At 41.7% G+C, this 25,932-nt stretch overlaps 1 protein-coding gene across 1 annotated transcript in view; it reads left to right on the top strand.

Annotated features, from left to right (window-relative positions):
• The window catches only part of LOC144668910 (complement C3-like), a 154,954-nt gene that overhangs the window by 62,069 nt on the left and 66,953 nt on the right, over positions 1-25,932 (top strand). The window contains exons 20-24 of the mRNA XM_078531380.1: positions 4,186-4,325; positions 6,937-7,149; positions 8,588-8,639; positions 21,572-21,658; positions 25,706-25,909. Coding sequence (XP_078387506.1) covers positions 4,186-4,325; positions 6,937-7,149; positions 8,588-8,639; positions 21,572-21,658; positions 25,706-25,909 — 696 coding nt within the window. The remainder of the gene's footprint in view (positions 1-4,185; positions 4,326-6,936; positions 7,150-8,587; positions 8,640-21,571; positions 21,659-25,705; positions 25,910-25,932) is intronic.

Genomic DNA, 25,932 nt, shown 5'->3' with positions numbered 1-25,932 from the left:
AGGGGACTGCTCTGGGGACCTGAGTTTGAATCCCGCCATGGCAGATGGTGAGATAACAATCTGGAATTAAAAGTCTAATGATGAGCAGGAAACCAGTGTTGATTGTCGTAAAAAAACATCTGGTTCACTAATGCCCTTTAAGGAAGGAAATGTGCTGTGCTTACCTGATCTAGCCTACAAGTGTCTCCAGATCCACAGTAATGTGGTTGACCCTTAAATACCCTCTGAACTGGCCGAGCAAGCCATTCCGTTGTATCAAACCGCTAAAAAGTCTAAAAATCATTCTCAACAATCTTCAGCCAGCAGTGCCGAGCGGTTGATCCATCTCAGCCTCTGGTGGCCCCCAGCACCACAGATGCCAGTCTTCAGCTAATTAGATTCATTCCACGTGATATCAAAAACTGCTGAAGGCACTGGATGTTACAAAGGCTGTATTCCTGCAACTGTACTGAAGATAAAAGCAAAATACTGCAGATACTGGAAATCTGAAATAAAAAGAGAAAATGCTAGAAAATCTCAGCAGGTCTGGCAGCATTTGTGGAACAAGAAACAGTTAATGTTTCGAGTCTGTATGACTAATGAAGAGTCATATGGACTTGAAACGTTAATTCTATTTCTCTTTCCACTGATGCCAATAGTACTGAAGACTTGTGCCCCAGAACTTGCCGTGCTCCTAGCCAAGCTGTTCAAGTACAGCTACAAAACTGGCATCTACCTGGAATGTGGAAAATTTCCCAGGCATGCCCTGTGCACAAAAAGTAGGACAAATCTAACCTGGCCAATTACTGCCCCATCAGTCTACTCTCGATCATCAGTAAAGTGATGAAAGGAGTCATCAACAGTGCTTAGCAATAACCCGCTCTGTGAGGATCAGTTTGGGTTCCGCCAGGGCCACTCGGCTCCTGACCTCATTACAACCTTGGTTCAAACGTGGACAAAAGAGCTGAACACCAGAGGTGAGGTGCGAGTGACTATCCTTGACATCAAGGCAGCATTTGACCAAGTGTGGTATCAAGGAGCCCTAGCAAAACTGGAGTCAATGGGAATCAGGAGGAAAACTCTTCACTGTTCAAGTCATACCTAGTACAAAGGAAGATGGTTGTGGTTGTCGGATAGTAATCATCTCAGTTCCTGGACATCACTGCAGGAGTTCCTCAGGGCAGTGTCCTAGGCCCAACCATCTTCAGCTGCTTCATCACTGATCTTCCTTCCATCATAAGGGCAGAAGTAGGAATTTTCGCTGATGATTGCACAATGTTCAGCACCATTTGCAACTCCTCAGATACTGAAGCAGTCCATGACCAAATGGAGCAAGACCTGGACAATATTCAGGCTTTGGCTGACAAGTGGCAAGTAGCATTCGTGCCACTCAAATGCCAGGCAATGACCACCTCCAACCATTGCCCCATGACATTCAATTGCATTACCATCACTGAATCACTACCATCCTGGGGGTTACCATTGACCAGAAACTGAACTGGACGAGCCATATAAATACTGTGGCTACAGGAGCAGGTCAGAGCCTAGGAATCATGTGGCAAGTACCTCACCACCTGATTCCAGAAATCCTGTCCACCATCTACAAGGTACAAGTCAGGAGTGTGATGAAATACTCTCCCTTTGCCTGGACAAATGTAGCTCCAACAACATTCAAGAAGCTTGATGCCATCCAGGACAAAGCAGCCCACTTGATTGGCACCCTTTGCACAAACATTCACTCCTTCTGCCACCAACGCACAGCAGCAGCAGTGTGCACCATCTACAAGATGTACTCGCCAAGGCTCCTTTCACAGCACCTTCCAAAGCTACGAATGCTGGAAAGACAAGGGCAGCAGATAGCTGGGAACACCACCAACTGCAAGGTCCCCTCCAAGCCACACGCCATCCTGACTTGAAAATATATCACCATTCCTTCACTGTTGATGGGTCAAAATCCTGAAACGCCCTCCGGAACAGCACTGTGGATGTACTGATACCACATGGACTGCAGCGGTTCAAAAAGGCAGCTCACCACCACCTTCTCGAGGGCAATTAGGGATGGGCAATAAATACTGGCCAAGCTAGCGATGCCCACACCCATGAATGAATTAAAAAAAACTGTTCTTTCACAGCTAACAGCTGATTAGGAAGATGTAAGCTCATTAACCACTCGAGAAACTGAACAACCATTACTTCCAGAGGTCAACCATTCCCCACCAAAGGGAGTGGATCGCCAGCAACAAGTATCACAGCAGCAACACTCACCACGGCAGCCAAATTCCCTGGAGAGGCAGCGTCACCCCAGGAATGACCATTCGCCAGACAAACAGCTAATAACAGCCCGTACGCATACCATTAGGAGACCTGCAATGTGGGTGTATGGACAGAAGAAAGTGGGTCATACCTAGTACAAAGGTTGTGGGAGGTCAATCACCTTAGCCTCACCTGCCCCTGGACTGTTTTTATTGACAGGACATATGGTGTAGCTTTGTAAAAAAGAGGCCATCTGTTTTTTATTCAGTCTCCATCGTTTACATTGTTATTTCACCTGATTTTATTATGAATGGTTGGCTGAGTTTCAAAAGTTCCAAAACCATTTAACTCAGCACCAGGCCATGTTCACATTTTGATTGACAGTTTTAAGAGGCTATTAAAGGATGACCTGTCTTTGATGTGATCAATGAAATAGATGCTTCTTTATTTTAACAGCAGTCTGACCGCTTGAGAGGATTTACATTTTGGAATGGTTTCATGGATGACAGTTTTTTTCAGTGTCCAGTGTGTTTGAATGAAAGCTCTGTTAGATTGTTAGAATTTTTTTTTATCATATCCTTTTCAAAGACATGACTTCTGTGGTTTGCCCATTGTGGACACTGGATGAGTAGCTATGCAGGATACATCAGGGGTGGGGAGTGGGTGGGTGGGTGGAGGCCTGAGGAATATGAGGGAGCATGGAGGGGGCATATGGAACATGAGGGAGCATGAATGGGGAGTATGGGGGAGCTTAGAGGGGGCATGGGGAATATGAGGGGAATGGGGAATATGAGGGGGCATGGAGGTGGCATGGGAATTATGGGGGCATGGAAGTGGTATATGGAATACGAAGAAACATGGAGGAGGCATGGGGAATATGAGGGTGTATGAAGGTGGCATGGGGACATGAGGGATGTTTGGGGGATGAGAGGGGTGAAGAGTTTGAGTGGCTGATGTTTATCATTAAAACTGGGCCGATGTCCCAGTAAATGGAGGATGGTGTTCCAGCTTACTGGCCTGGCCATCCGCTTGCCTCTGTTGTAGCCTCCGTGGGACCAACTCCATCCAACTCCTGAAGCCCCAGAAAGAAAATATGGTAGACAAAGGCCTTTTAAAAGGAGGTGGGTAGGCCAGTTAGGGAAGTTTCCTGACTAAAGTTCCTGCATTCTCCAAGTATATTGCTCAGTCATTGTCCAGAAGAACAAGCTAAAGCAACCCCAGTTTGGAGTAGAGATCTTAAAACTCTTTTATTTTTAATGGGTTGTAGGTATTTCTGGCATGGCTAGCACTTTTTGCTCATCCCTAATTGCCCTTTATAGGGTAGTGGTAAGCTGCCTTTTTGAATTGTTGCAGTCAGTGTGGTATAGCAACCACAGTGCTATTCAGGAGGGATTTTGATGCAGGGACACTGAAGGGACAGTGATATATTTCCAAGTCAGGATGGTGTGTGATTTGGAGGGGAACTTGCAGGAGGTGAAGGTGCCCTTGTTATTCACAGTGGTAGAGATCACATTTTTGGTAGGTACTGTCGAAGGAGTCTTGGCTGCTGTGCATCTTGTGGATGTTGTAGACGTATGATGATTGTTCGAGGACATTAGAAGAATACAGAGATTAGAGATTATTTTAAACACCTACTGAAGCAACTTAAAGACATGCAATTCCACATGCATGAGGATGATGATAGTCACTCCATTCAAAGATAAACTTGATGACAAAGAAGGTTAAAAAGCAGGGATTGTCATTTCAGGTTCACTGTTTTCAGCTTTGGAGATAACTGCGTTTGTTCATGCAGTGAGATGATCAGCCATGATCTAGTTGAATGATGAAGCAGGCTGGAGGGGCCGAATGGCCTACTCCCACTCCTATTTCTTAGGTTCCTATGTGTAAAGTGAACACCGTTTTAGAATAAAAGTTGTAACACCTTTTCTGAATTACAATGGTGTCTTCCTCCAGGAATTTGTGTTGCTCAGCCTTATGAGCTAACAGTGCAGAAGGATTTTTTCATTGACCTTCGACTTCCATATTCTGTCGTCCGTAATGAACAAGTGGAAATTAGAGCAATCCTGTACAATTATGATGAAGATAATATTCAGGTAAGTTTTGGCAATGTATTTATCTTATCAATATATCCTTACTTACCATCTTTACATGGAGAGGTATTCATTCTATTATTCATTCATGGAATGCACATGTAGCTGGTAAGGCAAACCACCTTCTTGAACACACCTGGGTGGCTGCAGAAGGCAGTTAAGAGTCAATTACATTGCTAGGATCTGCAGTCACATATAGGGCAGACTGCATATGGATGGCTGGTTCCATTCCCTGAAGGACATTAGTGAACCAGATGGATTTTTACAACAATCTGATAGTTCCATAGTCAGCATTATTGCTACTAGCTTTCCATTCAAAATTTATTTAATTAATTAAATTTAATTTGTCCAGCTGATTTAAGATCATGTCACTGCATCATTAGCCCAACCCTCTGGATTATTAGTTCATTAACATAACCATTATGCTCCTGTACTACTAAAACTAATGAGCACAAAATTCTATCAGAGGTTTTCAGGTCTTCAGCCATAGCTTCACTGGGAGACCAGTGTAATCCCCGAAGAAACGGGAAGTCCTAGTCAGATCAGACCTCTGCCATTTCTGCCTTGTGAGAGATGGAACTTCCTGATCGGGAGTTCAACAACAACCTCTTGGGCCTATATAGAATTTTTAAAGACGGTGAGGTCCCAAAGTAGATTACAGAATTATAATCAGACCAAGGTGATGTCAGCCTAAAGAAGGAGGTATTGGCGTGTAGGGTGTGGTGGTTTAAGGAATGTCAAAGGAGCAGAGGTGAAAAGTTATAAAGCGGGTATTTTGGAGTGTATTGCTTAGATGGTTGAAAGCTTGTCCCACCAATTCTGGAATGAAGGGAATGGGACATATGCAAGAGGGATGATTCAGAGGAATACTTATTTCTGGGAGGGTTGTAAGGCTGGAGGAGATAACAGATAGGAGGACAAAGTCATGAAGGGGTTTAAATATGAGGCATTGTGGGATTAGGGTCCTGTGTAGGTCAATGAGCAGAGCCGGACTTAGTGAAACGTAGGATATATGAGCAGTGGAGTTTTGGAAGAATTAATTTTCTGTAGAATGGAGGGTCAAAGGCTGTGCAGGAAGAAATTGGAATAATTGAGTATGAATGTAGAAAAAGCATGTTCCAGCAGCAGATGGGTTAAGGCAGAGCTGGGCAATCTAGATTGGATATCTGACAAGCAGTATGGTAACACCGATATTGCGGCGTCAAGGGAAGTGGTGGGAGAGATAAATCAGCGTATATGTGGAACCTGATCCCATATCTGCAGGATGGGAAACTATTACTAGAGATTCTCTGGCTACGATTAGATAGATACAATTGGGACCAAGCACAGGCAGTCTCACTCTGCTGACAGTAGAGGAGTGGCATTGATGGATGATGGTGTACTGGATTGTGTTAAAGGCTGGAAAGAGGTTAATAAAGCCAAGAAGGGAGAATGTAACATATTCACAGTCACAGAGAATGCTATTTGTGACTTTTATTTTGGTTTTCTAGTCCTCTAGGAGGGTTAAAAAGTTGATTGGAATGATTCAACTCTGATATTGTGAGAAAGATGAGTATAGATTTTGGGAAATAGTATGCTTGAGGACTTTAGAGGGGGGATGCAAGGGAGATTGGAGGTGGTAGGTTGCAGGAACAGATGGGTTGTGGGTATTCCCCTTATGGAGAAATCCACATGGCCTAAGGCAAATGAGGTGCACTTCTAGGGGCCCCCAACCTTGGTTAGAGTCAGTCTTAGAAGCTATTAACAGATGCAATGTTGGCTCATGGAATATTTATATTTTTATCCACAGCATAACTTCTTTATAAAGGTAGAACAAAAGTTATCTAGTACCATGGATCTCTTTATATAGTTGGTTTATGCACAGCAACACTGAGAAATGAAAGTGGTGTCTCAGTGAGAAAACAGCAGATCAACAATTAGAAACTCCAGGGCTGTTTACAGTTTACGAATGTAAATTTCCAAGAGATGCTAAATTTTCATAAATAGCAAATCTTTTGTAGCACTGATAACAATATGATGCCACTGCCGACCATAACAAATTTCTCAGGGTTTGCTTCATTGAAAAATTTTGACAGGAGGGAAAAATTGTTGCTGCAGCCCTCAGGTGCTGCACCCCTCGTGTGCTTCAGGTCCCAGGTCTTAGTTGCTTCGTGATGTTTTACTACTTTAAATAAATTAATAGATGTAATTGTTGCTGGAAATCTTGGTCACACATACTTCATGCTTTTCCAGCAGCTCAGAGGCTTCCCTTAGCAGCAGGCTGCAGACTTCTGAGGCTATTGCAATAGGTTTCTAACCTCAGTTCTCACTTTGAGATTTGCCCTCTGTACCATGCATTACCCTGTTGCTGAGATGATGCTGTGTGAATGTAAGCCAGCAATTTTGCACGCATGCAGTCAATCACTGTTCATTCATACAAGGAACATTGCCAATGGAAAATACTTTTCTAAATCTCAAGTTGCAAATCAGAAGTGCTGTATTGAAGCAAATGAGTTGGGAGTGTTGCATCTATAATTTTTGACATAATGTAGATACGTATTATATATGGTTTCATCACATAAATAATTCCACTTTTAATAATTATTTTATAATTTAATTGTACTTTAAATTCTAGGTGCGTGTCGAGTTTCCATACAAAGAAAACCTCTGCAGCGGTGCAAAACAGACGGAGAGATTCAGAAAAGAAGTTACTGTTCCTGGAAAAGGATCCGTTGCTGTGCCTTATGTCATAGTTCCATTGACAATCGGAGAAATAGATGTTGAAGTCAAAGCCTCAGTCTATGACAGACTTGTTAGTGATGGTGTGAGGAAATCCCTTCTAGTGGTGGTAAGTATGAAACTTCCAGATGTTCCTCGCATTAATGGTTAGAATCATTGATGTTTACAGTACAGGTGGAGGCTATTCAGCCCATCAAGACTGTGCTGATTCTCTGCAAGAATGGTTTGGCTAGCCCCACCTTCCTGCCCTCTGGCCCTGCAATTTTTTTCCTTCAGCTGCCTATCCAATTCCATTTTGAAAGCCATGTTTGAATCTCCCTTCACCGCAATCTTGTTATTTTGATCCCAAGCCAGCTGTTGAAATACGAAACTGCACAGAAACTAGTACTTTGCTTGCTAATGGGTTTATTCACAGAATGCAGTATTCATATACCTGCTTTCAATTTACCAACCTGTTTCAATTTTTTTTATTTTAACAGTCGATAAAACAAACTAATTAAAGTGACAGCCCTTAAAGGGACAGTCTCTGTCTGTCTTTATACTCTTTTGGAAACAGAACAAATTATCCAAGGCTGAAACTAATTAACTAAATAAATTAGTGATAGCCCCTTAAAGGGGCACTGTAACAAAAGAAAAAATCTTAAAGGAATGTTATCAAATTGAAGTAAAATATAATTTTGGGGGTTAATGTTGCACTCTAGTCCTCCCGGTGATGCCCTCCAGTCACAGAAACCAACACGTTATAAGTGCTCTATATACTCAATTAAACAATGCCTTTCAGCTGAGTATCTTAACAACATAATTCGCAAACCGTTAACAACTATCAGGCAATGGATCTGCGATTGTAACCACATGTTGCATAAAAAGATTTTCCTCTTATTACATTTGGTTCTTTTGCCAATCTTCCTACATTTGTGTCCTCTGGTTTTTGAATCTTCTGCCAGCAGGAACAGTTTCCCTTTATCTACTTTATCGACTCCATCTACACCCTTCAACATTTTGAACACATTTATTAAATCCCCTCTCAACCTTGTCTTCTCCAAGGAGCACAGCCCCACCTTCTCCAATTTGTTCACTTAGCTGAAGTCCCTTATCTCTGGAAACGTTCTTGTAAATCTTTTCTTTTTGTAATAAATTAGCTCATCCTGGACGCCAACTTCTCAATTGGAATTGAATCTCTGAAATAAAATATTGGGTTGTTCAGAATCTGAAAATTTTGGTAATGGACACCTGAAATCACAAGTCACAATCGATGACATCGGTTAAAAATCATGGCAAATTACAAATTAATTTTGGCCAAATGGGAAGTGGAAAGTTAGATAGTGAACTATTCCAGCCACTTGCTGGTTGCTGACAATTTCACCTAAATATAGGGTGTGGACCATATTCAGGAAGAATGATAATGACACTGGTGCAAGGAATGTTGGGGGAAATTGCCTTGTTAAGAATATATTAACCTAGAGTATCATAGTAGCTTAAGCAGGGAATATTAGACTTAGAAGCTACCAGGCTCTATCATACTCATTTCATTCTGTTTTTTCTTGTAGCCAGAAGGGAAAAAAGTCGATGTTGTGCGTTCTTACGAGTTGGATCCCAAAGGTTAGTTCCTTGTTCACTATTAACATTCTTATAGTAAATGGTTGTCAAAATATCATTAATGTTATTGATGAAAGCAGACATGTTGCTGAAGCTTTTCATCTTGCACTCATCAGGACAAATGTAAGAATGCCAAATTTCAAGCAATTACAACAGTTTATAGTGCAGGAGAAAAGAAATGCTGATTGGTTGGCAAGTTGATTCTGATTGGCCAAGGCATTGCGAAGGAGAAAGCACAGTGAGCTACAGGTGCCCCAAGCCTCTGGGTCATTCAAAAAAGAGCCAATGCTTGAACATATTCCTTTTGTTTTCAGGGAATGGATCCTTGAGCATGAATGTATGCCGCTACTGCCATGCATAAGACACATTATGAACTTGACTGATTATCTTAAGTTAGTGTAGCTGTTAGCATACTCAGGATTGTTCAGCAAGTGTAGCCCAATCTCAGAATCACATCTAACAGTAGAATTGTTTTTTGAGTTTTGCAAGTATGTGGTAGTTGATTTCGGTCTGTGCTTTGCCCATTATGAACAGCTGAAAGAGGCTGTCATTTGATTCGATCAGGCAGCCCTTGGGACATAGGGACTACATGCCTGACATCACACTGCCACTGAAATTCATACACTACATTGCTTAGTTTTTTGTAGTCAGAATTTTTGAACTGATAGCAGCATCGTATTAGTGGAAAATACCACTTGCGTAGCCACTGCATAGTGTAGTGTGAAACAGGCTGCTTAATCTATTGTTCAAATTTATGAGATACTTTGCCTTTCCAGGGTAATTTGAAGTAGAACAGGCACTTTTCAGATCTGAATGTGGCGGCCTTTGGTCCACTGCCAGTTTGTGCGATACACAGCGAATAAAGAGTCTACCATCAGTCCAAAAAGACATTGTGCCTACCACACAATTGAGCAATGTCACGTATGAATTTCAGTGCCGGTTTGATGCCAGGCACGTAGGCCATAACTCATAACGATTGGCTGATTGAATAAAACAATGTACTCCTCCAGGTGTGCATAATAGCCAGAGTATGAACCGTACTCAACAAACCGTGCTTGCAAAACCCAAAGCAAAGCATCTACTGTTAGATGTGATCCCGTGATTGGGTAACACTTGCTGAACAACCGAGTGTGCTAATAGCTGCATCAACAACCAGTGTATGATTTTAAGATGATCAGTCGAACTCATTGATCTTTGCTAGAAGTGACATACATTTATATGCAAGGACCCATTCTCTGCAAACAAAAGAAATGTTTACAAGTCTTGCTCCTTTTTTTTGAATTACCTGGAGGCTTGGGGAGCCTATTGCTTTTTTGATTGCAATGCCTTGGCCAATCAGAGTCAACTTGCCAACCAATCAGCACCTCTTTTCTCCTATAGTAAAAATTGTTGTGATTGTTTGAAACATGGCATTCTTGTGTTTGTCCTGATAAGTGTAAATTGAAAAACTTAAGCAACATGTCTCCGTTTTCAGCAAGATTCAAGTTCTGTACTACCAAGCAACTTACCATTAATGTTATTCTTGTTTGGTTTACAGAACAGCAGCTTGCCTTTACAGAACACCTTTAACACAGTAAAATTTCTCAAAATGCTTTGCGGACGCATTATGAAATAAAATTTGTCACCAAGCCACGTAATGGGATATTAGGACAGGTTACTCAAAGCTTGGGTAGGTTTTGATGAGCATCTTCACCAAGAGGTAGAAAGGCACAAGTTTTAGGGAGGGAATTTTTTTTTTATTCATTCATGGGATGTGGGCTTCGCTGGCTGGTCCAGCATTTATTTCCCATCCCTAGTTGCCCTTGAGAAGGTGGTGGTGAGCTGCCTTCTTGAACCGCTGCAGTCCATGTGCTGTGGGTACACCCACAGTGCTGTTAGGAAGGGAGTTCCAGGATTTTGACCCAGCGACGGCGAAGGAATGGCGATATATTTCCAAGTCGGATGGTGAGTGACTTGGAGGGGAACTTCTAGGTGGTGGTGTTCCCATATGTCTGCTGCCCTTGTCCTTCTAGATAGTAGTGGTCGTGGGTTTGGATGGTGCTGTTGAAGGAACCTTGGTGAATTCCTGCAGTGCATTTTGTAGATGGTACACACTGCTGCTACTGTGCGTCAGTGGTGGAGACAGAGAGAGAGAGAGCAGCAAGCTGAGATGGATCATCCACTTGGCACTTCTGGCTGAAGATTGGAGCAAATGCTTCAGCCTTATCTTTTGCACTGATGTACTGGGCTCCTCCATCATTGAGGATGGGGATGTTTGTGGAGCTTCCTCTTCCAGTGCGTTGTTTAATTGTCCACCACCATTCACAACTGGATGTGGCAGGACTGCAGAGCTTAGATCTGATCCGTTGGTTTGTGGGATTGCTTAGCCCTGTCTATCACTTGCTGCCTATGCTGTTTGGCACACAAGTAGCCCTGTGTTATAGCTCCACCAGGTTGACACTTCATTTTCAGGTATGCCTGGTACTGCTCCTGGCATGCTCTCCTGCACTCTTCATTGAACCAGGGCTGATCTCCTGGCTTGATGGTAATGGTAGAGGGGGGGATATGCCAGGCCATGAGGTTACAGATTGTGTTTGAGTACAATTCTGCTGCTGCTGATGGCCCACAGCGCCTCATGAATGCCCAGTCTTGAGTTGCTAGATCTGTTAGGAATCTATCCCATTTAGCTTGGTGATAATGCCACACAACAACACGATGGAGGGTATCCTCAATGTGAAGGCGGGACTTCGTCTCCACTGCGACTGTGCGGTGGTCACTCCTCCTGATAATGTCATGGACGGATGCATCTGCGGCAGATAGGTTGGTGAGGATGAGGTCAAGTATGTTTTTCCCTCTTGTTGGTTCCCTCACCACCTGCCGCAGGTCTAGTAGCTATGTCCTTTAGGACTCGGCCAGCTCGGTCAGTAGTGGTGCCTCTCCACTCTCCATGGTGGACATTGAAGCCCCCAACCCAGAGTACATTCTGTGCCCTTGCCATCCTCAGTGCTTCCTCCAAGTGGTGTTCAACATGGAGGGGCATTGATTCATTAGCTGAGGGAGGGCGGTATGTAGTAACCAGCAGGAGATTTCCTTCCCCGTGTTTGATCTAAGTTCCAGAACTTAGGGCCAAAGTAACTGTAGGTACAGCCAACATGCTGGAGTGAATAAATGTATAATGCTCAGTCGACCAGAATTTCTGGAGTGCAGGTACCTAGAGAGCGATGTAAGGCTGTAGAAGATTACAGTGATAGGGAGGGGAGAGGCCATGGTGACCTTGAAAATCAGGATGAGAATGTTAAAATTGAGGCATTGCCAGAATGGGAGATAATGTCAGTAGCAAGCACAGAAGTGATGGGTGAATGGAACTTGGTGTGAGTTTGGACATGGGCAGAAAAGTTTGGATGATCTCAACTTTATGGAGGGTGCAAGATGGGAAGCTGGCCAGGAGAGTGTTGCAATAGTTGAGTCTAGAGGCAACAGACATGAATATGAGTTTCAGCAACAGTTGAATTGAAGTTAGGCCAGAGACAGTCATGTGTTACAGAGCTAAAGATAGGTCATTTTGGTAATGGAGAGGATGCAGTGTTGGAAGCTTAGCTCAGGGTCAAATAAAATGCTGAAGTTGGGAACAGTCCATTGTAGCCTCAGACAGTGGCTGGGGAATGGATGGAGTTGAATGCAGGTAAGATTAAAATATAGCTTTGTTTTCCTGTCAGGATGATAAAAATCATAAATTAAATCAAGATAACACTTGTTAAATATCCCCTTCCTCAAAAATAAGGGATAAGGGTAATCCGTTGGCTAGTGTTCTCAAATGGGGCACGGAGGGTGAAAATTGCTTGTTGGAAGCACATCTCAGAATCATGATGCAGAGAAAATTATGAAAAATTATGCATAGTACATGCTTCCCATAGGCAAGGTTCGCAACTGGTAGTGAAAAGTTAGAAAATTACCCTTCACTGAGCATGAGTTGGCTCCTTTTATAAATATAAGGCTGGATTTCGCTACCAAGGTGGGTCCACCAATCCTAGAAGCAGATCGTTGGTAGCCAAGGAAGTGAACCAGCTAGACGTTTTTGGTTCGAGCTCTTAGGCCCTCTACCCTCATCTGTCACATTTCTTCACCTTCCCACCCATCCCGTCATGCCACTCCATGTCAACCCATGCCTTCCCCACATATCCCATGCCCCCTCACGCCCCCCCATGTCAAATCATGCCCCCCCCCTTAAGCCCCATACCCTCTCAAACCCTCATGCCACCTCCATAGCCACTCACCCAGTATCCACTATAAACAGACCTCAGAAATCATATGGAGATGAAAAAAATAAACTAACGATCTAATGCAACACTCATTTATAAACACCAAGAAAAAGCAAAATACTGTGGATGCTGGAAATCTGAAATAAAAACAGAAAATGCTAGAAAAACTCAGCAGGCCTGACAGCATCTGTGGAGAGAAAACAGGGTTAACGTTTTAGGTCCGTATGACTTCTTCAGAGGAATCAGAGCTCTGAAGAAGAGTCATATGGACTCGAAATGTTAACTTTGTTGCTCTCTCCACAGATGCTGTCAGGCTTGCTGAGTTTTTCCAGTATTTTCTGTTTTTATCTCATTTATAAACCTTTGTGGAAAAAACTCCCATTCATGAAATACATTCAAAGCTTTTAAATTTCCTCAAGTAGTTAATCTGTTATAAAAACAAACACACTTCTATTTAGTAGCCACATCAAAGACAACTAACTAATAGTTTAATAGCCTTCTAAACTGTCAAAGTGTGAACTCAGAGCTGTCTGCTGAGATGATTTTAGCTTTTGAAACTTAGCCAAGCATTCATAATGATATAACAATAGCACATGGGAAATGTCAATAAAGAACTCTATTGAAACTGTGGAACAGGTAGTCATGCTTTTTTTTTAACCTACACAAGAATGCCTGTCAATCAAAACAGTCCAGCAGATTTTATTTTTAACTCTCGCTGATTGCTTCAGCCTATTTCTTTTCAAGTTTAAAGAGCAGGGGATTCAAAAAAACTTCAGAACATGACACTTAAACAGACCATATCCATCTTTCAAGAACAATTATGACCACTCCATCAATTTGTGTCTCCCATACTGCTGGTTAAGGCCTTTGGAATAGCAAAAATGGGGCTCAGTACTAAATTCTATTGGCCCTGCTGAGTTTGGTTTTCCCGCTTGTCCGAATCACTGCCCACTTCCTTCCCACTGTTGGGAAAAATAGGATTTGTTGGAAATGGGGTGGGACTTCTGTGACTGGAGCCCACTCATCATTTTTAAAGGTCCATAGATTCTTCCTGACTCTGTGAAAATCTGCCCCATATCCCAGGATTTCAATCGTTTTATGGGTTAACCACAGAACTACCAGTACACATCAGGTATTTTGGCAAGTTATCTAGAATGCTGTTTGTATTCTGTGAAAATAAATATTTTCAATTGAAATAGGTCATCTGATTCATCTTGTATAACACACAGACCATTCTTCTATTTTCAAAGAAAACTGCCATAAACTTTTCATATATATGTACAATGCGTTGATGTTCACAGTCAATGTTCAGAGATCTTACTTCAGCCACCTTGGCTCTTTTAATGCTATTTTGTATTGTGTCAGGGAAGTTTTTTTCAGTACAATAAAAGAATTATTCACAGGATTCAAAAAATTGTTGAGGTCCTTATACTGGTATTAAAAAGAAATCAAAGGTGATTAAAATTGTTCTTGAAGGTTCCCAAATAAGTTTTAAAATGTGGCTTTGATATTTCTGCCAGTGCAGCTGCCATTTTGTGTCTCACAGCAAAAAACTATTGGGCCTAAATCCCAATTGTTTAGAGACATCTTTGCTCTTTGGATAGCAAGCTGGAGTGGAGTTCCTTCTCACTTTCTGGCACAAAATTGATTTCCTCCTCCTCCTCCTCTCCCATCCTCATTTGAGATGTCAAATGTGATATGCCCCTTGCCATGAAGTGCCTCATTGTAATATATGGCCCAGAATTTTACATTGTTTGTGCGGCCACGCGAGAAGACATCGGGCGCGTGCCCCGACGTCATCGCGCTTGCGCACAACATTATGTGCGGCGGGCACGCATGGGAGTCAGAAGCGTGCCCTTCGACAATTAAGCAGGCAATTAAGCCTATTAAGGAGCCACTTGCCAGTGATTTTATGTGGCCCGTCCACTTTTACAGTTGGCGGACGGCCCAAATTGCCAGGTAGCCTTCATGCTTCACGTTTTCACTACAAACTACATCCAGGGCGGGATGAATTGTCTGGGGTTGAATAAAATAAAGAAGACGTTTGAGGGATGATCTGCTATGTAGTCTGCTACCAGGTGCTTGCGTTTACTGTGTTGCCACAGTTTGCAGCAGTTTACTGAGCTCATTTCATTTCTAAGTTACTGCAGCTCCCTGAGGCAGCTGCATAGCAGCTGTCAGCCTTCAGGGGGCACAAGCCCTCACCCTCCGTTCTTTTGGTGCCTGCCCTCTTCCCGCACCCCCATCCCTCTCCCCCATTGCAGCACTGAGCCCTTCTCAGCACATGTTTCATGCTGACCAATTGCAGGCGGAAGTGCATTTTGCATCTGCTTCCAGGCCTGTTGATTGCGTGTGCCCGATGAACATAAGATTCAGGCCATGGTAATGAGGATTAGGGGTGTTGCAACTCTGAACTTTTTAGTTTTATGCTCGCATTAGGACTAGATTAGAATGAGAAATGCGACACTCAGCACTTGCTTGATTAATCGAGGCAGATGCAGTGAGGATTTTTGTGTCTTGAAGATTACTGAAAGCTTGTGGAGTTATTACAGTGGCTAGGAATAATTTGTTGGAGCCTGTTTTTTTAGGGCTGAAAAGTAGCTTGATCTAAATAGCCTTGTACTTGGTTGTGGCAGCATAAGGCCATTGGCAGATTTTCACCCTCTGCACCGCCACCTACAATGAGAGTTTGTTGGAATTTGATACAGTATCCTGTATGACTTGCATTGGAGGTGGCACAGCGAAGGTTTAGTTGATTAGTTTCTGGGATGAAAGGGTTGTCTTTTGATGAGAGGCTGAGTAAATTTGGCTTAAACTCTATGGATTTTAGAAGAGTGAGAGGTGAGATTCTTGAAACATAAAAGATTCTGAAGGGCTTGACAGGTTAGACACCAAGAGGTTATTTCCGCTGACTGGAGAATCTAGAACATAGGATACAGCCCCAGGAGAAGGGATCGATCATGTACGAGTGAGCTGAGGAGAAATCTGCTCACTTAGAAGGATATGAATCTTTGGAATTGTCAACCCATAGGGCTGTGGATGCCCCATTGTTATTTAAGGCTGAATACGGGAAGTCAGAAAGTGTATCTAGCTACAGCTATTCGAAATCCGCATATCGGAGCTAGAGCTGCGGCTGGAGTCACTGTGGAGCATCTGCAAGGATGAGATCTTCATGGATAACACGTACAGTGAGGTGGTCACACTGCAGCTAAAGAGTGCACAGACAGAAAGGGAATGGGTGACCGCCAGACGGACTGAAAGCAATAGACAGGTAGTGTAGGAGGCCCCTTGGTCCATCTCCCTCTCTAAAAGAATTTCCATTTTGGATATTGCTGGGGGAGATGGTTTCTCAGGGGAATGCAGCAAGAGCCAAGTCCGTGGCACCACAAGTGGCTCAGCTGCACAGGGAGTGCGGAGAAAAAAAGGAGTGGGAGAGCAATAATGATAGAGGATTCTATTGTAAGGGGAACAGATAGACTTTTCTGCGGCCGCAGACGTGGCATGAGGATGGTATGTTGCCTCCCTGGTGCCAGGTTCAAGGATGCCATTGAGCAGCTGCAGGACATTCTGAAAGGGGAGGGTGAAAAATCAGAGGTCCATATTGGTACCACGACATAGGTAAAAAGGGACGAGGTCCTGAAAGTAGAATATAGGGAGCTAGGAAATAAATTAAAAAGCAGGACCTCAAAGGTAGTAATCTCAAGATTACTCCCAGTGCCATGTGCTAGTGAGATCAGGAATAGGAGAATAGACCAAATGAATGCCTGGCTGGAGAGATGGTATAGGAGGGAGTGATTTAAATTCCTGAGGCATTGGGACCAATTCTGGGGAAGATGGGACCTGTACAAGCTAGATGGGTTGCACCCCAGCAGGACTGCGACCAATATCCTCGCAGGGGTATTCGCTAGTACTGCGTGGCAGGGTTTAAACTAGAGTGGCGGGGGAATGGGAACTTGAGCGGGGAGACACAAGAGGGGGAAACAAAGATAGGGACAAAAGGCAGAAAAGTAGAAAGTAAAGTGGAAGGCAGAGGAAACAAGAGCTGGCAGCAAATAAGGCCATAGTACAAAAAAAAGTATAAAAATGTTAGAAAGACAAATCTAAAGGCACTGTATCTGAATCCACAGAGCTTTCGCAATAAGGTAGAAGAATTAACAGCGCAAATAGATGTAAAAGGAAATGATATGATTGTGATTATGGAGACATGGCTGCAGGGTGACCAAGGCTGGGAACTGAATATCCTAGAGTACTCGATATTTAGGAAAGACAGGCAAAAAGGAAAAGGAGGTGGGGTGGCGTTGTTAGTTAAGGATGAAATCAGTGCAATAATGATAGAGGATATAGGCTCAGAAAATCTAGATGTAGAATCAGTCTGGGTGGATCTAAGAAGCAACAAAGGGTGGAAAGCATTAGTGGTAAGGTAGGTGATGATGCATGTAACAAGGTTGCTACAGGAATCATGGGTAACTTTAATCTACATATAAACTGGGCAAAACAAATTAGCAATAATTCTGTCGCACATGAATTTCTGGAGTGTGTACCAGATTTTTTTTAGACCAGTAAGTCGAGGAACCAGCTAGGGAACAGGCTATCCGAGATTTGGTATTGTGCTATGAGAAGGGGTTAATTAATAATTTTGTTGTGTGGGGTCCTTAAGGGAACAGTGACCATAACATGACAGAATTCTTCATTAGGATGGAAGGTGAAATAGTCCGATCTGAAACTGGGGCCCTAAATCTAAACAAAGGAAACTACGAAGGTATGAGGTGTGAGTTGGCTAAGGTAGATTGGGGAACTTCATTAAAAGACATGACGATGGATAAGCAATGGCTAATATTTAAGGAACAAATGTATGCATTGTGAAAGTTATACATTCCTTTCTGGCACCAAAACACAATAGGAAAAGTGGCCCAAACATGGCTAACAAAAGAAATTAAGAATAGTATTAGATCCAAAGAGAAGTCACATAAAGTTGCTAGAAAAAGTAGTAAACCTGAGGATTGGGAGCAGTTTAGAATTCAGCAAAGGAGGACCAAGAGATTGGTTAAGAGGGGAAAAATAGAGTATGAGAGTAAACTTGCAAGGAACATGAAAGAAGACAGTAAAAGCTTCTATAACTAGGTAAAAAGAAAAAGGTTAGTGAAGACAAATGTAGGTCCCTTATAGTCCAAAAATTGGGGAATTTGTAAAAAAAGAACAAGGAAATGGCAGAGCAATTAAACAACTACTTTTGTTCTGTTTTCACAGAGGAAGACACAAATAACTTCCCAGAAATAATATGGAACCAGGGGTCTAGTGAGAAGGAGGAATTGAAGGAAATTCGTTTTACTAAAAAAATAGTGCTGGAGAAATTAATGTGACTGAAAGCCAATAAATCCCCAGGGCCTGATAATCTACATCCGGAGGTGCTGAAGGAAGTGGCCATGGAAATAATGGATGTGTTGGTTGTCATCTTCCAAAAGCCTGTAGATTTTGGAACAGCCTCAGTAGATTGGAGGGTGGCAAATGTAACCTCACTATTTAAAAAAGGAGGGAGGGAGAAACCAAGGAATTACAGACCGGTTAGCCTAACATCAATAGTAAAGGATGTGATAACAGAACACTTAGAAAATATCAACGGAATTAGATAAAGGCAACATGGATTTATGAAAGGGAAATCATGTTTGACAAACCTATTGGAGTTTCTTGAGGATGTAACTAGCAGAATAGATAAGGAAGAACCAATGGATGTTGCATATTTGGATTTTCAGAAAGCTTTTGATAAAATCCCACATATGAGGTTAGTGTGCAAAATTAAAGCACATGGGATTGGGGGTAATATATTGGCATGGATTGAAAATTGGTTTGCAGACAGGAAACAGAATAGGAATAAATGGTCTTTTTTGGAGTGGCAAGCGGTGACGAGTGGGATACCGCAGGGTCAGTGCTTGGGCCCCAGCTATTCACAATATATATCAATGATTTGGATGAGGGAACCAAATGTAATATTTCCAAGTTTGCTGATGACATGAATATCGGTGGGAATGTGAGTGGTGAGGAGGATGTTAAGAGGCTTCAAGGCAATTTTAGACAAGTTGAGTGAGTGGGCAAATATTTGGCAGATGCAGTATGACATGGATAAGTGTGAAGTTATCCACTTTGGTAGGAAAAACGGAATGGCAGAGCATTATTTAAATGGTGATAGATTGGGAAATGTTGATGTACAAAGGGACCTGGGTGCCCTTGTACATCTGTCACTGAAAGCAAGCATGCAGGTTCAGCAAGCAGTTAAGAAGGCAAATGGTATAAAACAAAAACAGAAATACCTGGAAAAACTCAGCAGGTCTGGCAGACCTGCTGAGTTTTTCCAGGTATTTCTGTTTTTGTTTTGGATTTCCAGTATCCGCAGTTTTTTGTTTTTATTTTTAAGGCAAATGGTATGTTGGTCTTCAATGCTGTAGGAGTACAGGAGAAAGGATGTCTTACTGCACGCTGTACAGGGACTTGATGAGACCACATCTGGAGTATTGTGTGCCATTTTGGTCTCCTTACCTAAGAAAGGATATACTTGCCATAGAGGGAGTGCAGCAAAGGTTCATGAGACTGATTCCTGGGATAGCAGGATTGCCGTATGAGGAGAGATTGGGTTGACTAGGCATGTATTGACTGGAGTTTAGAAGAATGAGAGGGGATCTCATTGAAACATATAAAATTCTGACAGGGCTGGGCAGACTAGATGCAGGGATGATGTTTCCTGTGGCTGGGTGGGGGGCTAGAACAGGGGGTCACAGTCTCAAGATATGGGACAGGCCATTTAGGACTGAGATGAGAAACTTCTTCACTCAGAGGGTGGTGAACCTGTAGAATTCCCTACCACAGGGAAGCCAAGCAACTGAATATATTTAAGAGGGAAATGAATAAATTTCTAGACTCTAAAGTTGTCAAGAGGTATGGGGAGAGAGTTGGAGTGTGGTATTGAGATAGAGGACCAGCCATGATCATATTGAATGGTGGAGCAAGCTCAAAGGGCCGAATGACCTACCCCTGCTCCTGTTTTCTATGTTTCTATATTAAGGTCTCTTGGGGAATCAAGGGACAGGGGGAGTGGGTGGGAGTTTGGAATTGAGGCAGAAATCCAGCCATTATTGTATTGAATGGCGATACAGGCTCAAGAAGCTGTATGGTCTCCTCCTCCTATTTCTTATGTTCTTATGGATATTCCTTTCTAAGCCATTACCATGAAGAAAGATGAGCAGGAGCCTGAGAGGATGGTGGAAAGGAGAGTTATCCTTTATTTAAGTAGGATGAACCTCCAGCAGTTATTACCCACCTCTGAAGAATTAACAGGTAGCACAGGTCCTATAAGGAGCTTCATGAGAAGCTGTATATCAGAGTCATGCAGTTCACCAAAGATGCAGTTGTGGAGTGGTGCCATCTACTGCACGATGAGCTGCAAACAGAGATCTGAAGAAGGATCATACGGACTGGAAACATTAATTCTGTTTCTCTCTCCACAGATGCTGCCAGTCCTGCTGAGCTTTTCCAACATATTCTGTTTTTATTTCAGATTTCCAGCATCCACAGTATTTTGCTTTTACCTTTGAAATAGATCTACTTGGAAGAAGTGCTTTTCTGTCATTGGATGAGGAGCATTGTTTGGGCAGAGTAGAGGGATTGTTACCTGTATTTGCCCTTTCTGTACCTGCCCCTGAGATTCATGAAGAAAATAGTTTGTCTATGAACAATAATATCCTGCACCTTTGGAACAAATAATTCAGTGAACTAATTAATTAGAACATTAAGTTTTGAACAAAATTTGCTTCATATTGTTGCAGTGTACATTCGGGCGGTGTCATGTGAAATATAAGAAAACAGAACAAACAAACATTTACGTCAAAAGTTTTGTGGCAGTAGGAAGAAATAATTATATAATATTTAAAGTACAAAAACAGCCCAACTGGTCTATACTAGCATTTAAACTTCACTTAAGCCTCTTCCCATCCTTCTTCATCTCAATACATCAACGTAATCTTCTGTGCCTTTCCCCCTCATGTACTTATCTAGCTTTCCCTTAAATGCAGCTAAGCTATTTACCTCAACTTTACCTTGAGGCAATGAGTTCCACATTATAACCAATCTCTGGGTAAGGAAGTTTATTCTAAATTTACTGGCGACTATCTTATATTTATGGCCCCTAATTTTGGTCTCCCCCACAAATGTCTACACCTGTACGCTATGTTTACCCTAGCAGACTTCTATCAACTCACCCTCAATCTTCTAAAGAAAAGAGTTTAAGCCTGTTCAATCTTTCCTGATGGATATATCCTCTCAGTTCTGATATCATCCTTGTCAATCTAAGGTTCTATACAAATTTAACATAACTTCTCTGCTTATCAGTTTTATCCTTCTAGCAAAATTTAAGCAAAACAGGGCCAACTGCTTAATTTCACTAATCGTTTCACAGTCTTAACCATGGAATTCTAAGTTGTCCCATGTAGGGAAAATGAGTTATCTCAGAATCTTGGAACTTCCATTGGTGAAACCATGGGAAGAATTAAAATACCGAAATCTCTAGTAAACTCCAGGAAGGTTGAGTAATGTGCGTGTAGAGAGGACAAATAAAAGGAAAGGAACCCAACCAATAGTTATTGAAAAAAATCAAAGATTTGATGAAAAGATTTTCTTTATATAAATCAATATATTCTTTCTTTAATTTAGGTAAACAACAAAGGTTTAAGATTAATGGTACGGTCCCAGAAGACATTGTTCCAAATACAGATCCACTATCATTCATCAGTGTTCAAGGTACGTTGACTGGGGTAAGGAATCGCTAGTCCAAGTAATCCAAGGCAATTTCCTTGCAGAGACTTTAGGGGCAAGCACATTGCTTGAGTTTACCTGGCTTGTGCAAATTTGAATATTCAAAATGGCAGAACATGAGCATTCCATCTTTGCTCTGGCTTTTGATGCTTGAGTAGAGATCAAAAAAGTGAGGGGAAATTTATAAGATTCCTACCTATACTGGAATAATCCTTTCATTTTAACTACTTGGAATATGGATCAGAGAGCTGCTCATTGCTTCCCCCCAACCCCATCTTCTCATTACCTTCCATTGATTAAATTTACTTCTCAATGTCAGAAGATAATAGGCGAAATTTTTGTCATATCCCACCTCTTCTAGTCATAATCATTGAACTTTACAGCACAGAAAGAGGTCATGTGGTCCCTTCTCACTGTGCTGTTTTTTTATTGCCTCGCTTTCAAGACAGGAATCTTTTTTAGTATTGAAAACTGGTGAATCTCTCCAGGATGTAATTAAGAGATTGAAAAGATGGCTGGAAAAGTACATTTTCTGGAGGAAACTGGGCTAAAACTATATTATGTAATGAACTTATCTTTCTTAATTTGTAAGCTGTATAACCTTAAGTATTGCTGGACAAAGAGATATGTCAAAGCTTTTCATCTTGCACTCATCAAGACATTCCCAAGAATACCAAAGGTAAAGGGAACAATTTTTACTTGATGAGAGTGGATTCTGATTGGCAGAGGTTTTGCCATGGAGAATGTACCAGTTAATTGATGACTGACAGTTAACTGCCAAACATTGTTTAAATTCAAACCAGGCAGGTTGACTCTGGTCAGAGTCCAATTGGCCAGATTGGCCAGAGTAAGAATTATGCTGACAGCCAATTTAAGTTAGTTAACCAGGCTTGCAGTGTGGCATACTTACACGTGCTAGAAGCTACATATATTAATACACAGAAATCTGTTCTTTGCAGATAGAAAGAGCATGCCAATATACAAACATATGAAATAGGAACAGAAGTAGGCCTTTCAGCCCCTCGAGCCTGCTTCGCCATTCAATAAGATCATGACTGATCCGTTTGTGTTTTGAATTCCACATTCCCATCTACCCCCCCAATAACCTTTGATTCCCTTGCCTAACGAGAATCTATCTACCTCCGCCTTAAAAATATTCAATGACCCCCACCTCCACCGCCTTTGGAGGCACAGAGTTCCAAAGTTGCACAACCTTCTGAGAGAAAAAAATCTCCTTATCTCTGTCCTAAAAAAGCAACACCTAATTTTAAAACAGTGCCCCCTAGTTCTGGACTCACCCACCAGAAGAAACACATCCACCTTGTCAATAATGTTCAGGATCTTATATACTTCGATGAAGTCACTGCTCATTCTTCTAAACTCCAGCGAATCCTACTCCAGGTATCAATCTAATAAACCTCCTCTGAACCATCTCTGACACATTCACATCCTTCCTTAAATAAGGCGACCAAACAGCACATTCTAGATGTGGTCTCACCAATGCCATATATAGCTGAAGCATAACATCCTTACTTTTATGTTCAATTCCTCTCATAATAAACACTAGCATTCCATTAGCCTCCTTAATTACTTGCTGTACCTGCATACTAACTTTTGGTGACTCATGCACTAGAACATTTAGATCCCTCTGCACCTTGGAATTCTCCAGTTATTCTCCATTTAATAATGCTCTGCTTTTTTATTCTTTCTGCCCAAAGTGAACAACTTCACATTTTCCTACATTACACTCCATCTGCCAGATTTTTGCCTCAACCTATCTATATCCGTCTGCAACCTCCTTATGTCTTCTTCACAACATACTTTCCTACCTATCTTTGTGTCAACTGCAAATTTAGCTACCATGCCTTCACTGCCCTCATCTAAGTTATTGTAAAACGTTGAGGCCTTAGCACAGACCCCTCTAGTCGTCACATCGTGCCAATCAGAAAAAAACATTTATGCACACTGTTTTCTGACAGCCAGTCAATCTTCTATCCATGCTAATATGTTACCCCCTACACCATGAGCAATAATCTTTGAAGTGGTACCTTATCAAACTCCTTCTGGAAATCCAAGTACATTATGTCTACAGGCTCCCCTTTATCCACAGCGCATGTTACTCTTTCAAAGAATTCCAATAAATTGGTTAAACATGATTTCCCTTTCACAAAACCATGCTGACCCTTCCTGATCACCTAGTGTTTCTCTAAGTGCCCAGCTATAACCTCCTTAATGATCGATTCTAACACCTTCCCCATGATATACATCAAGCTAACTGGCCTATAGTTTCCTGTTTTCTGTCTCCTCTCCGTGCACAAACGTTGTCCCTACTTCAACTGAACAAAATAGGCGGCAGCCAGTTCATTCCCTAGGGCAATGTCTTGACCAATCGGAGCCAACCTACCTAGTTTGAATTTAAACAAAGCTTGGCAGTTAACTGTGAGTCATCAATTAACTGATGCATTCTCCATGGCCAGGTCCACTTGCCAGCCAATCAGCATCTCTTCTCATCAAGTATAAATTGTTCTCTTTACATTTGGTATTTTTGAGAATGTCCTGATGAGTGCAAGATGAAAAGCTTTGACATGTCTCTTTTTTCTGTGATACTTAAGTTCTGTACTACCAAATGACTAACCTGCATAATCTTTGTGCTAATTTCTGACTAACAGTCCTTGCTTTTGTACAGAATGTACAAGAAAGTAGAATTTTGATAGAGATTTTAAGGAGAAGTTGTTTGCCTCCTCTGTCTGAGGAGTCGGTAACCAGAAGACACAGATTTAAGGTAATTGTCAAAAGAACCAAGAAGAGAAATTTCTCATGCAGCAAATTGTTGTGGGCTGGAATGCGGTGCTTGTAAGGGTGGTGGAAGCAAATACATTCGTAACTGTAAAAGAGAATAGGATAAATATTTCATATGGGAAAATTGGGGGGCTATTAGGAAAGAGCGGGAAATGGGACCAAGTGCATACCTCTACTAATGAGCAAGACAGGCACAATGGGCCAAGTGGCCTCCTCCTGTGCTGTAAGATTCTATAAACACAGTACAAATAAGGGTAAGTCCATTATTTAGAATTAAGACTCATGAGTTCATCATCCTATTGAGGATAGAAATTTCACAAATGGCCATTCAAGCTTTTATACTGGTTATTCTTTTGTAAGACATGGGAATTATCAATGGGTTTCTTCCAAGAGAGTGAAGGAAATCAATGATTTGTGAATGTGAGTGATGAGAACAGCATTCTGAGATTCAGAGTGCAATAATTCCATTGATTAAATCTGATTTTGATTGTTTTTGATATTTGGGAGGCTATTTATAAATATAAACACAAAAGATGCTGGAAATACTCATCAGGCCAGGCAGTATCTGTGGAAAGAAAAATGAGTTAATGTTTCAAGTCTATTATCTTTCATCAGAACTGGAAAATGTTAGAAATCTAATAGGTTTAAGTAGGTGAAATGAGGGTAGTGAAAGATCAAAAATGAAAGTCTTTGATAGGGCAATATGCTGGAGACATAAATGGCAAAAAAATCCAAAGAAACTGATAATGGAATAACCAAAGAAAGAAAAGATTGCCCAGATGAGATTTGAATGGCAGAATAATGAACAGCTGTCATCCAAAAGCAAAAACAGGAGAAAAATAAGACTAAGACTAAAACATGCCAAGAAAAGGAAACAAAATGGGGGTAGAGATTACAGTCTGAAATCATTGAACTCAATGCTGAGTCCGGAAGGATACAAAGTGCCTAATCGAAAGATGAGGTGCTGTTCTTTGACCTTTTCCCTTTTGAGAGACCCTCCTATATGTATTTTTTCCACCATCCCTCATTTCACCTACTTAAAACTTATCAGATTTCTAACTCTTTTCAGGTCTGATGAAAGATCATCAACCTGAAATGTTAAGTCTGCTTTTCTTTTCACAGATTGTGCCTGACCTGCTGAATATTTCCAGCATCTTCTAATTTTATTTCAGATTTCTAGCATCTGCAGTATTTTGCTTTTGTACTTATGACTGTATTTTGTTAACACAACAGGAGACATTTTAGCCCAAACAATTGAAAATATTATTGATGGAGCAAAACTGAAACATCTAATCAGAGTCCCTACTGGCTGCGGAGAGCAGAATATGGCGTCTATAACTCCAGTTGTGATTGTCACCAACTTTCTGGACAAAACTCATCAATGGGAAAAGGTGGGAATGGATCAAAGAGACACTGCATTGAAGAACATTAAAAAAGGTACACATCGCTATTTTTATATA

This window comes from Cetorhinus maximus, chromosome 28 (genome assembly GCF_964194155.1).
Source record: "Cetorhinus maximus chromosome 28, sCetMax3.hap1.1, whole genome shotgun sequence".
Lineage (NCBI taxonomy): Eukaryota > Metazoa > Chordata > Chondrichthyes > Lamniformes > Cetorhinidae > Cetorhinus > Cetorhinus maximus.
Note: the sequence above shows the minus strand (reverse complement) of the source record. Positions and strands in the feature narration are given on the sequence as shown.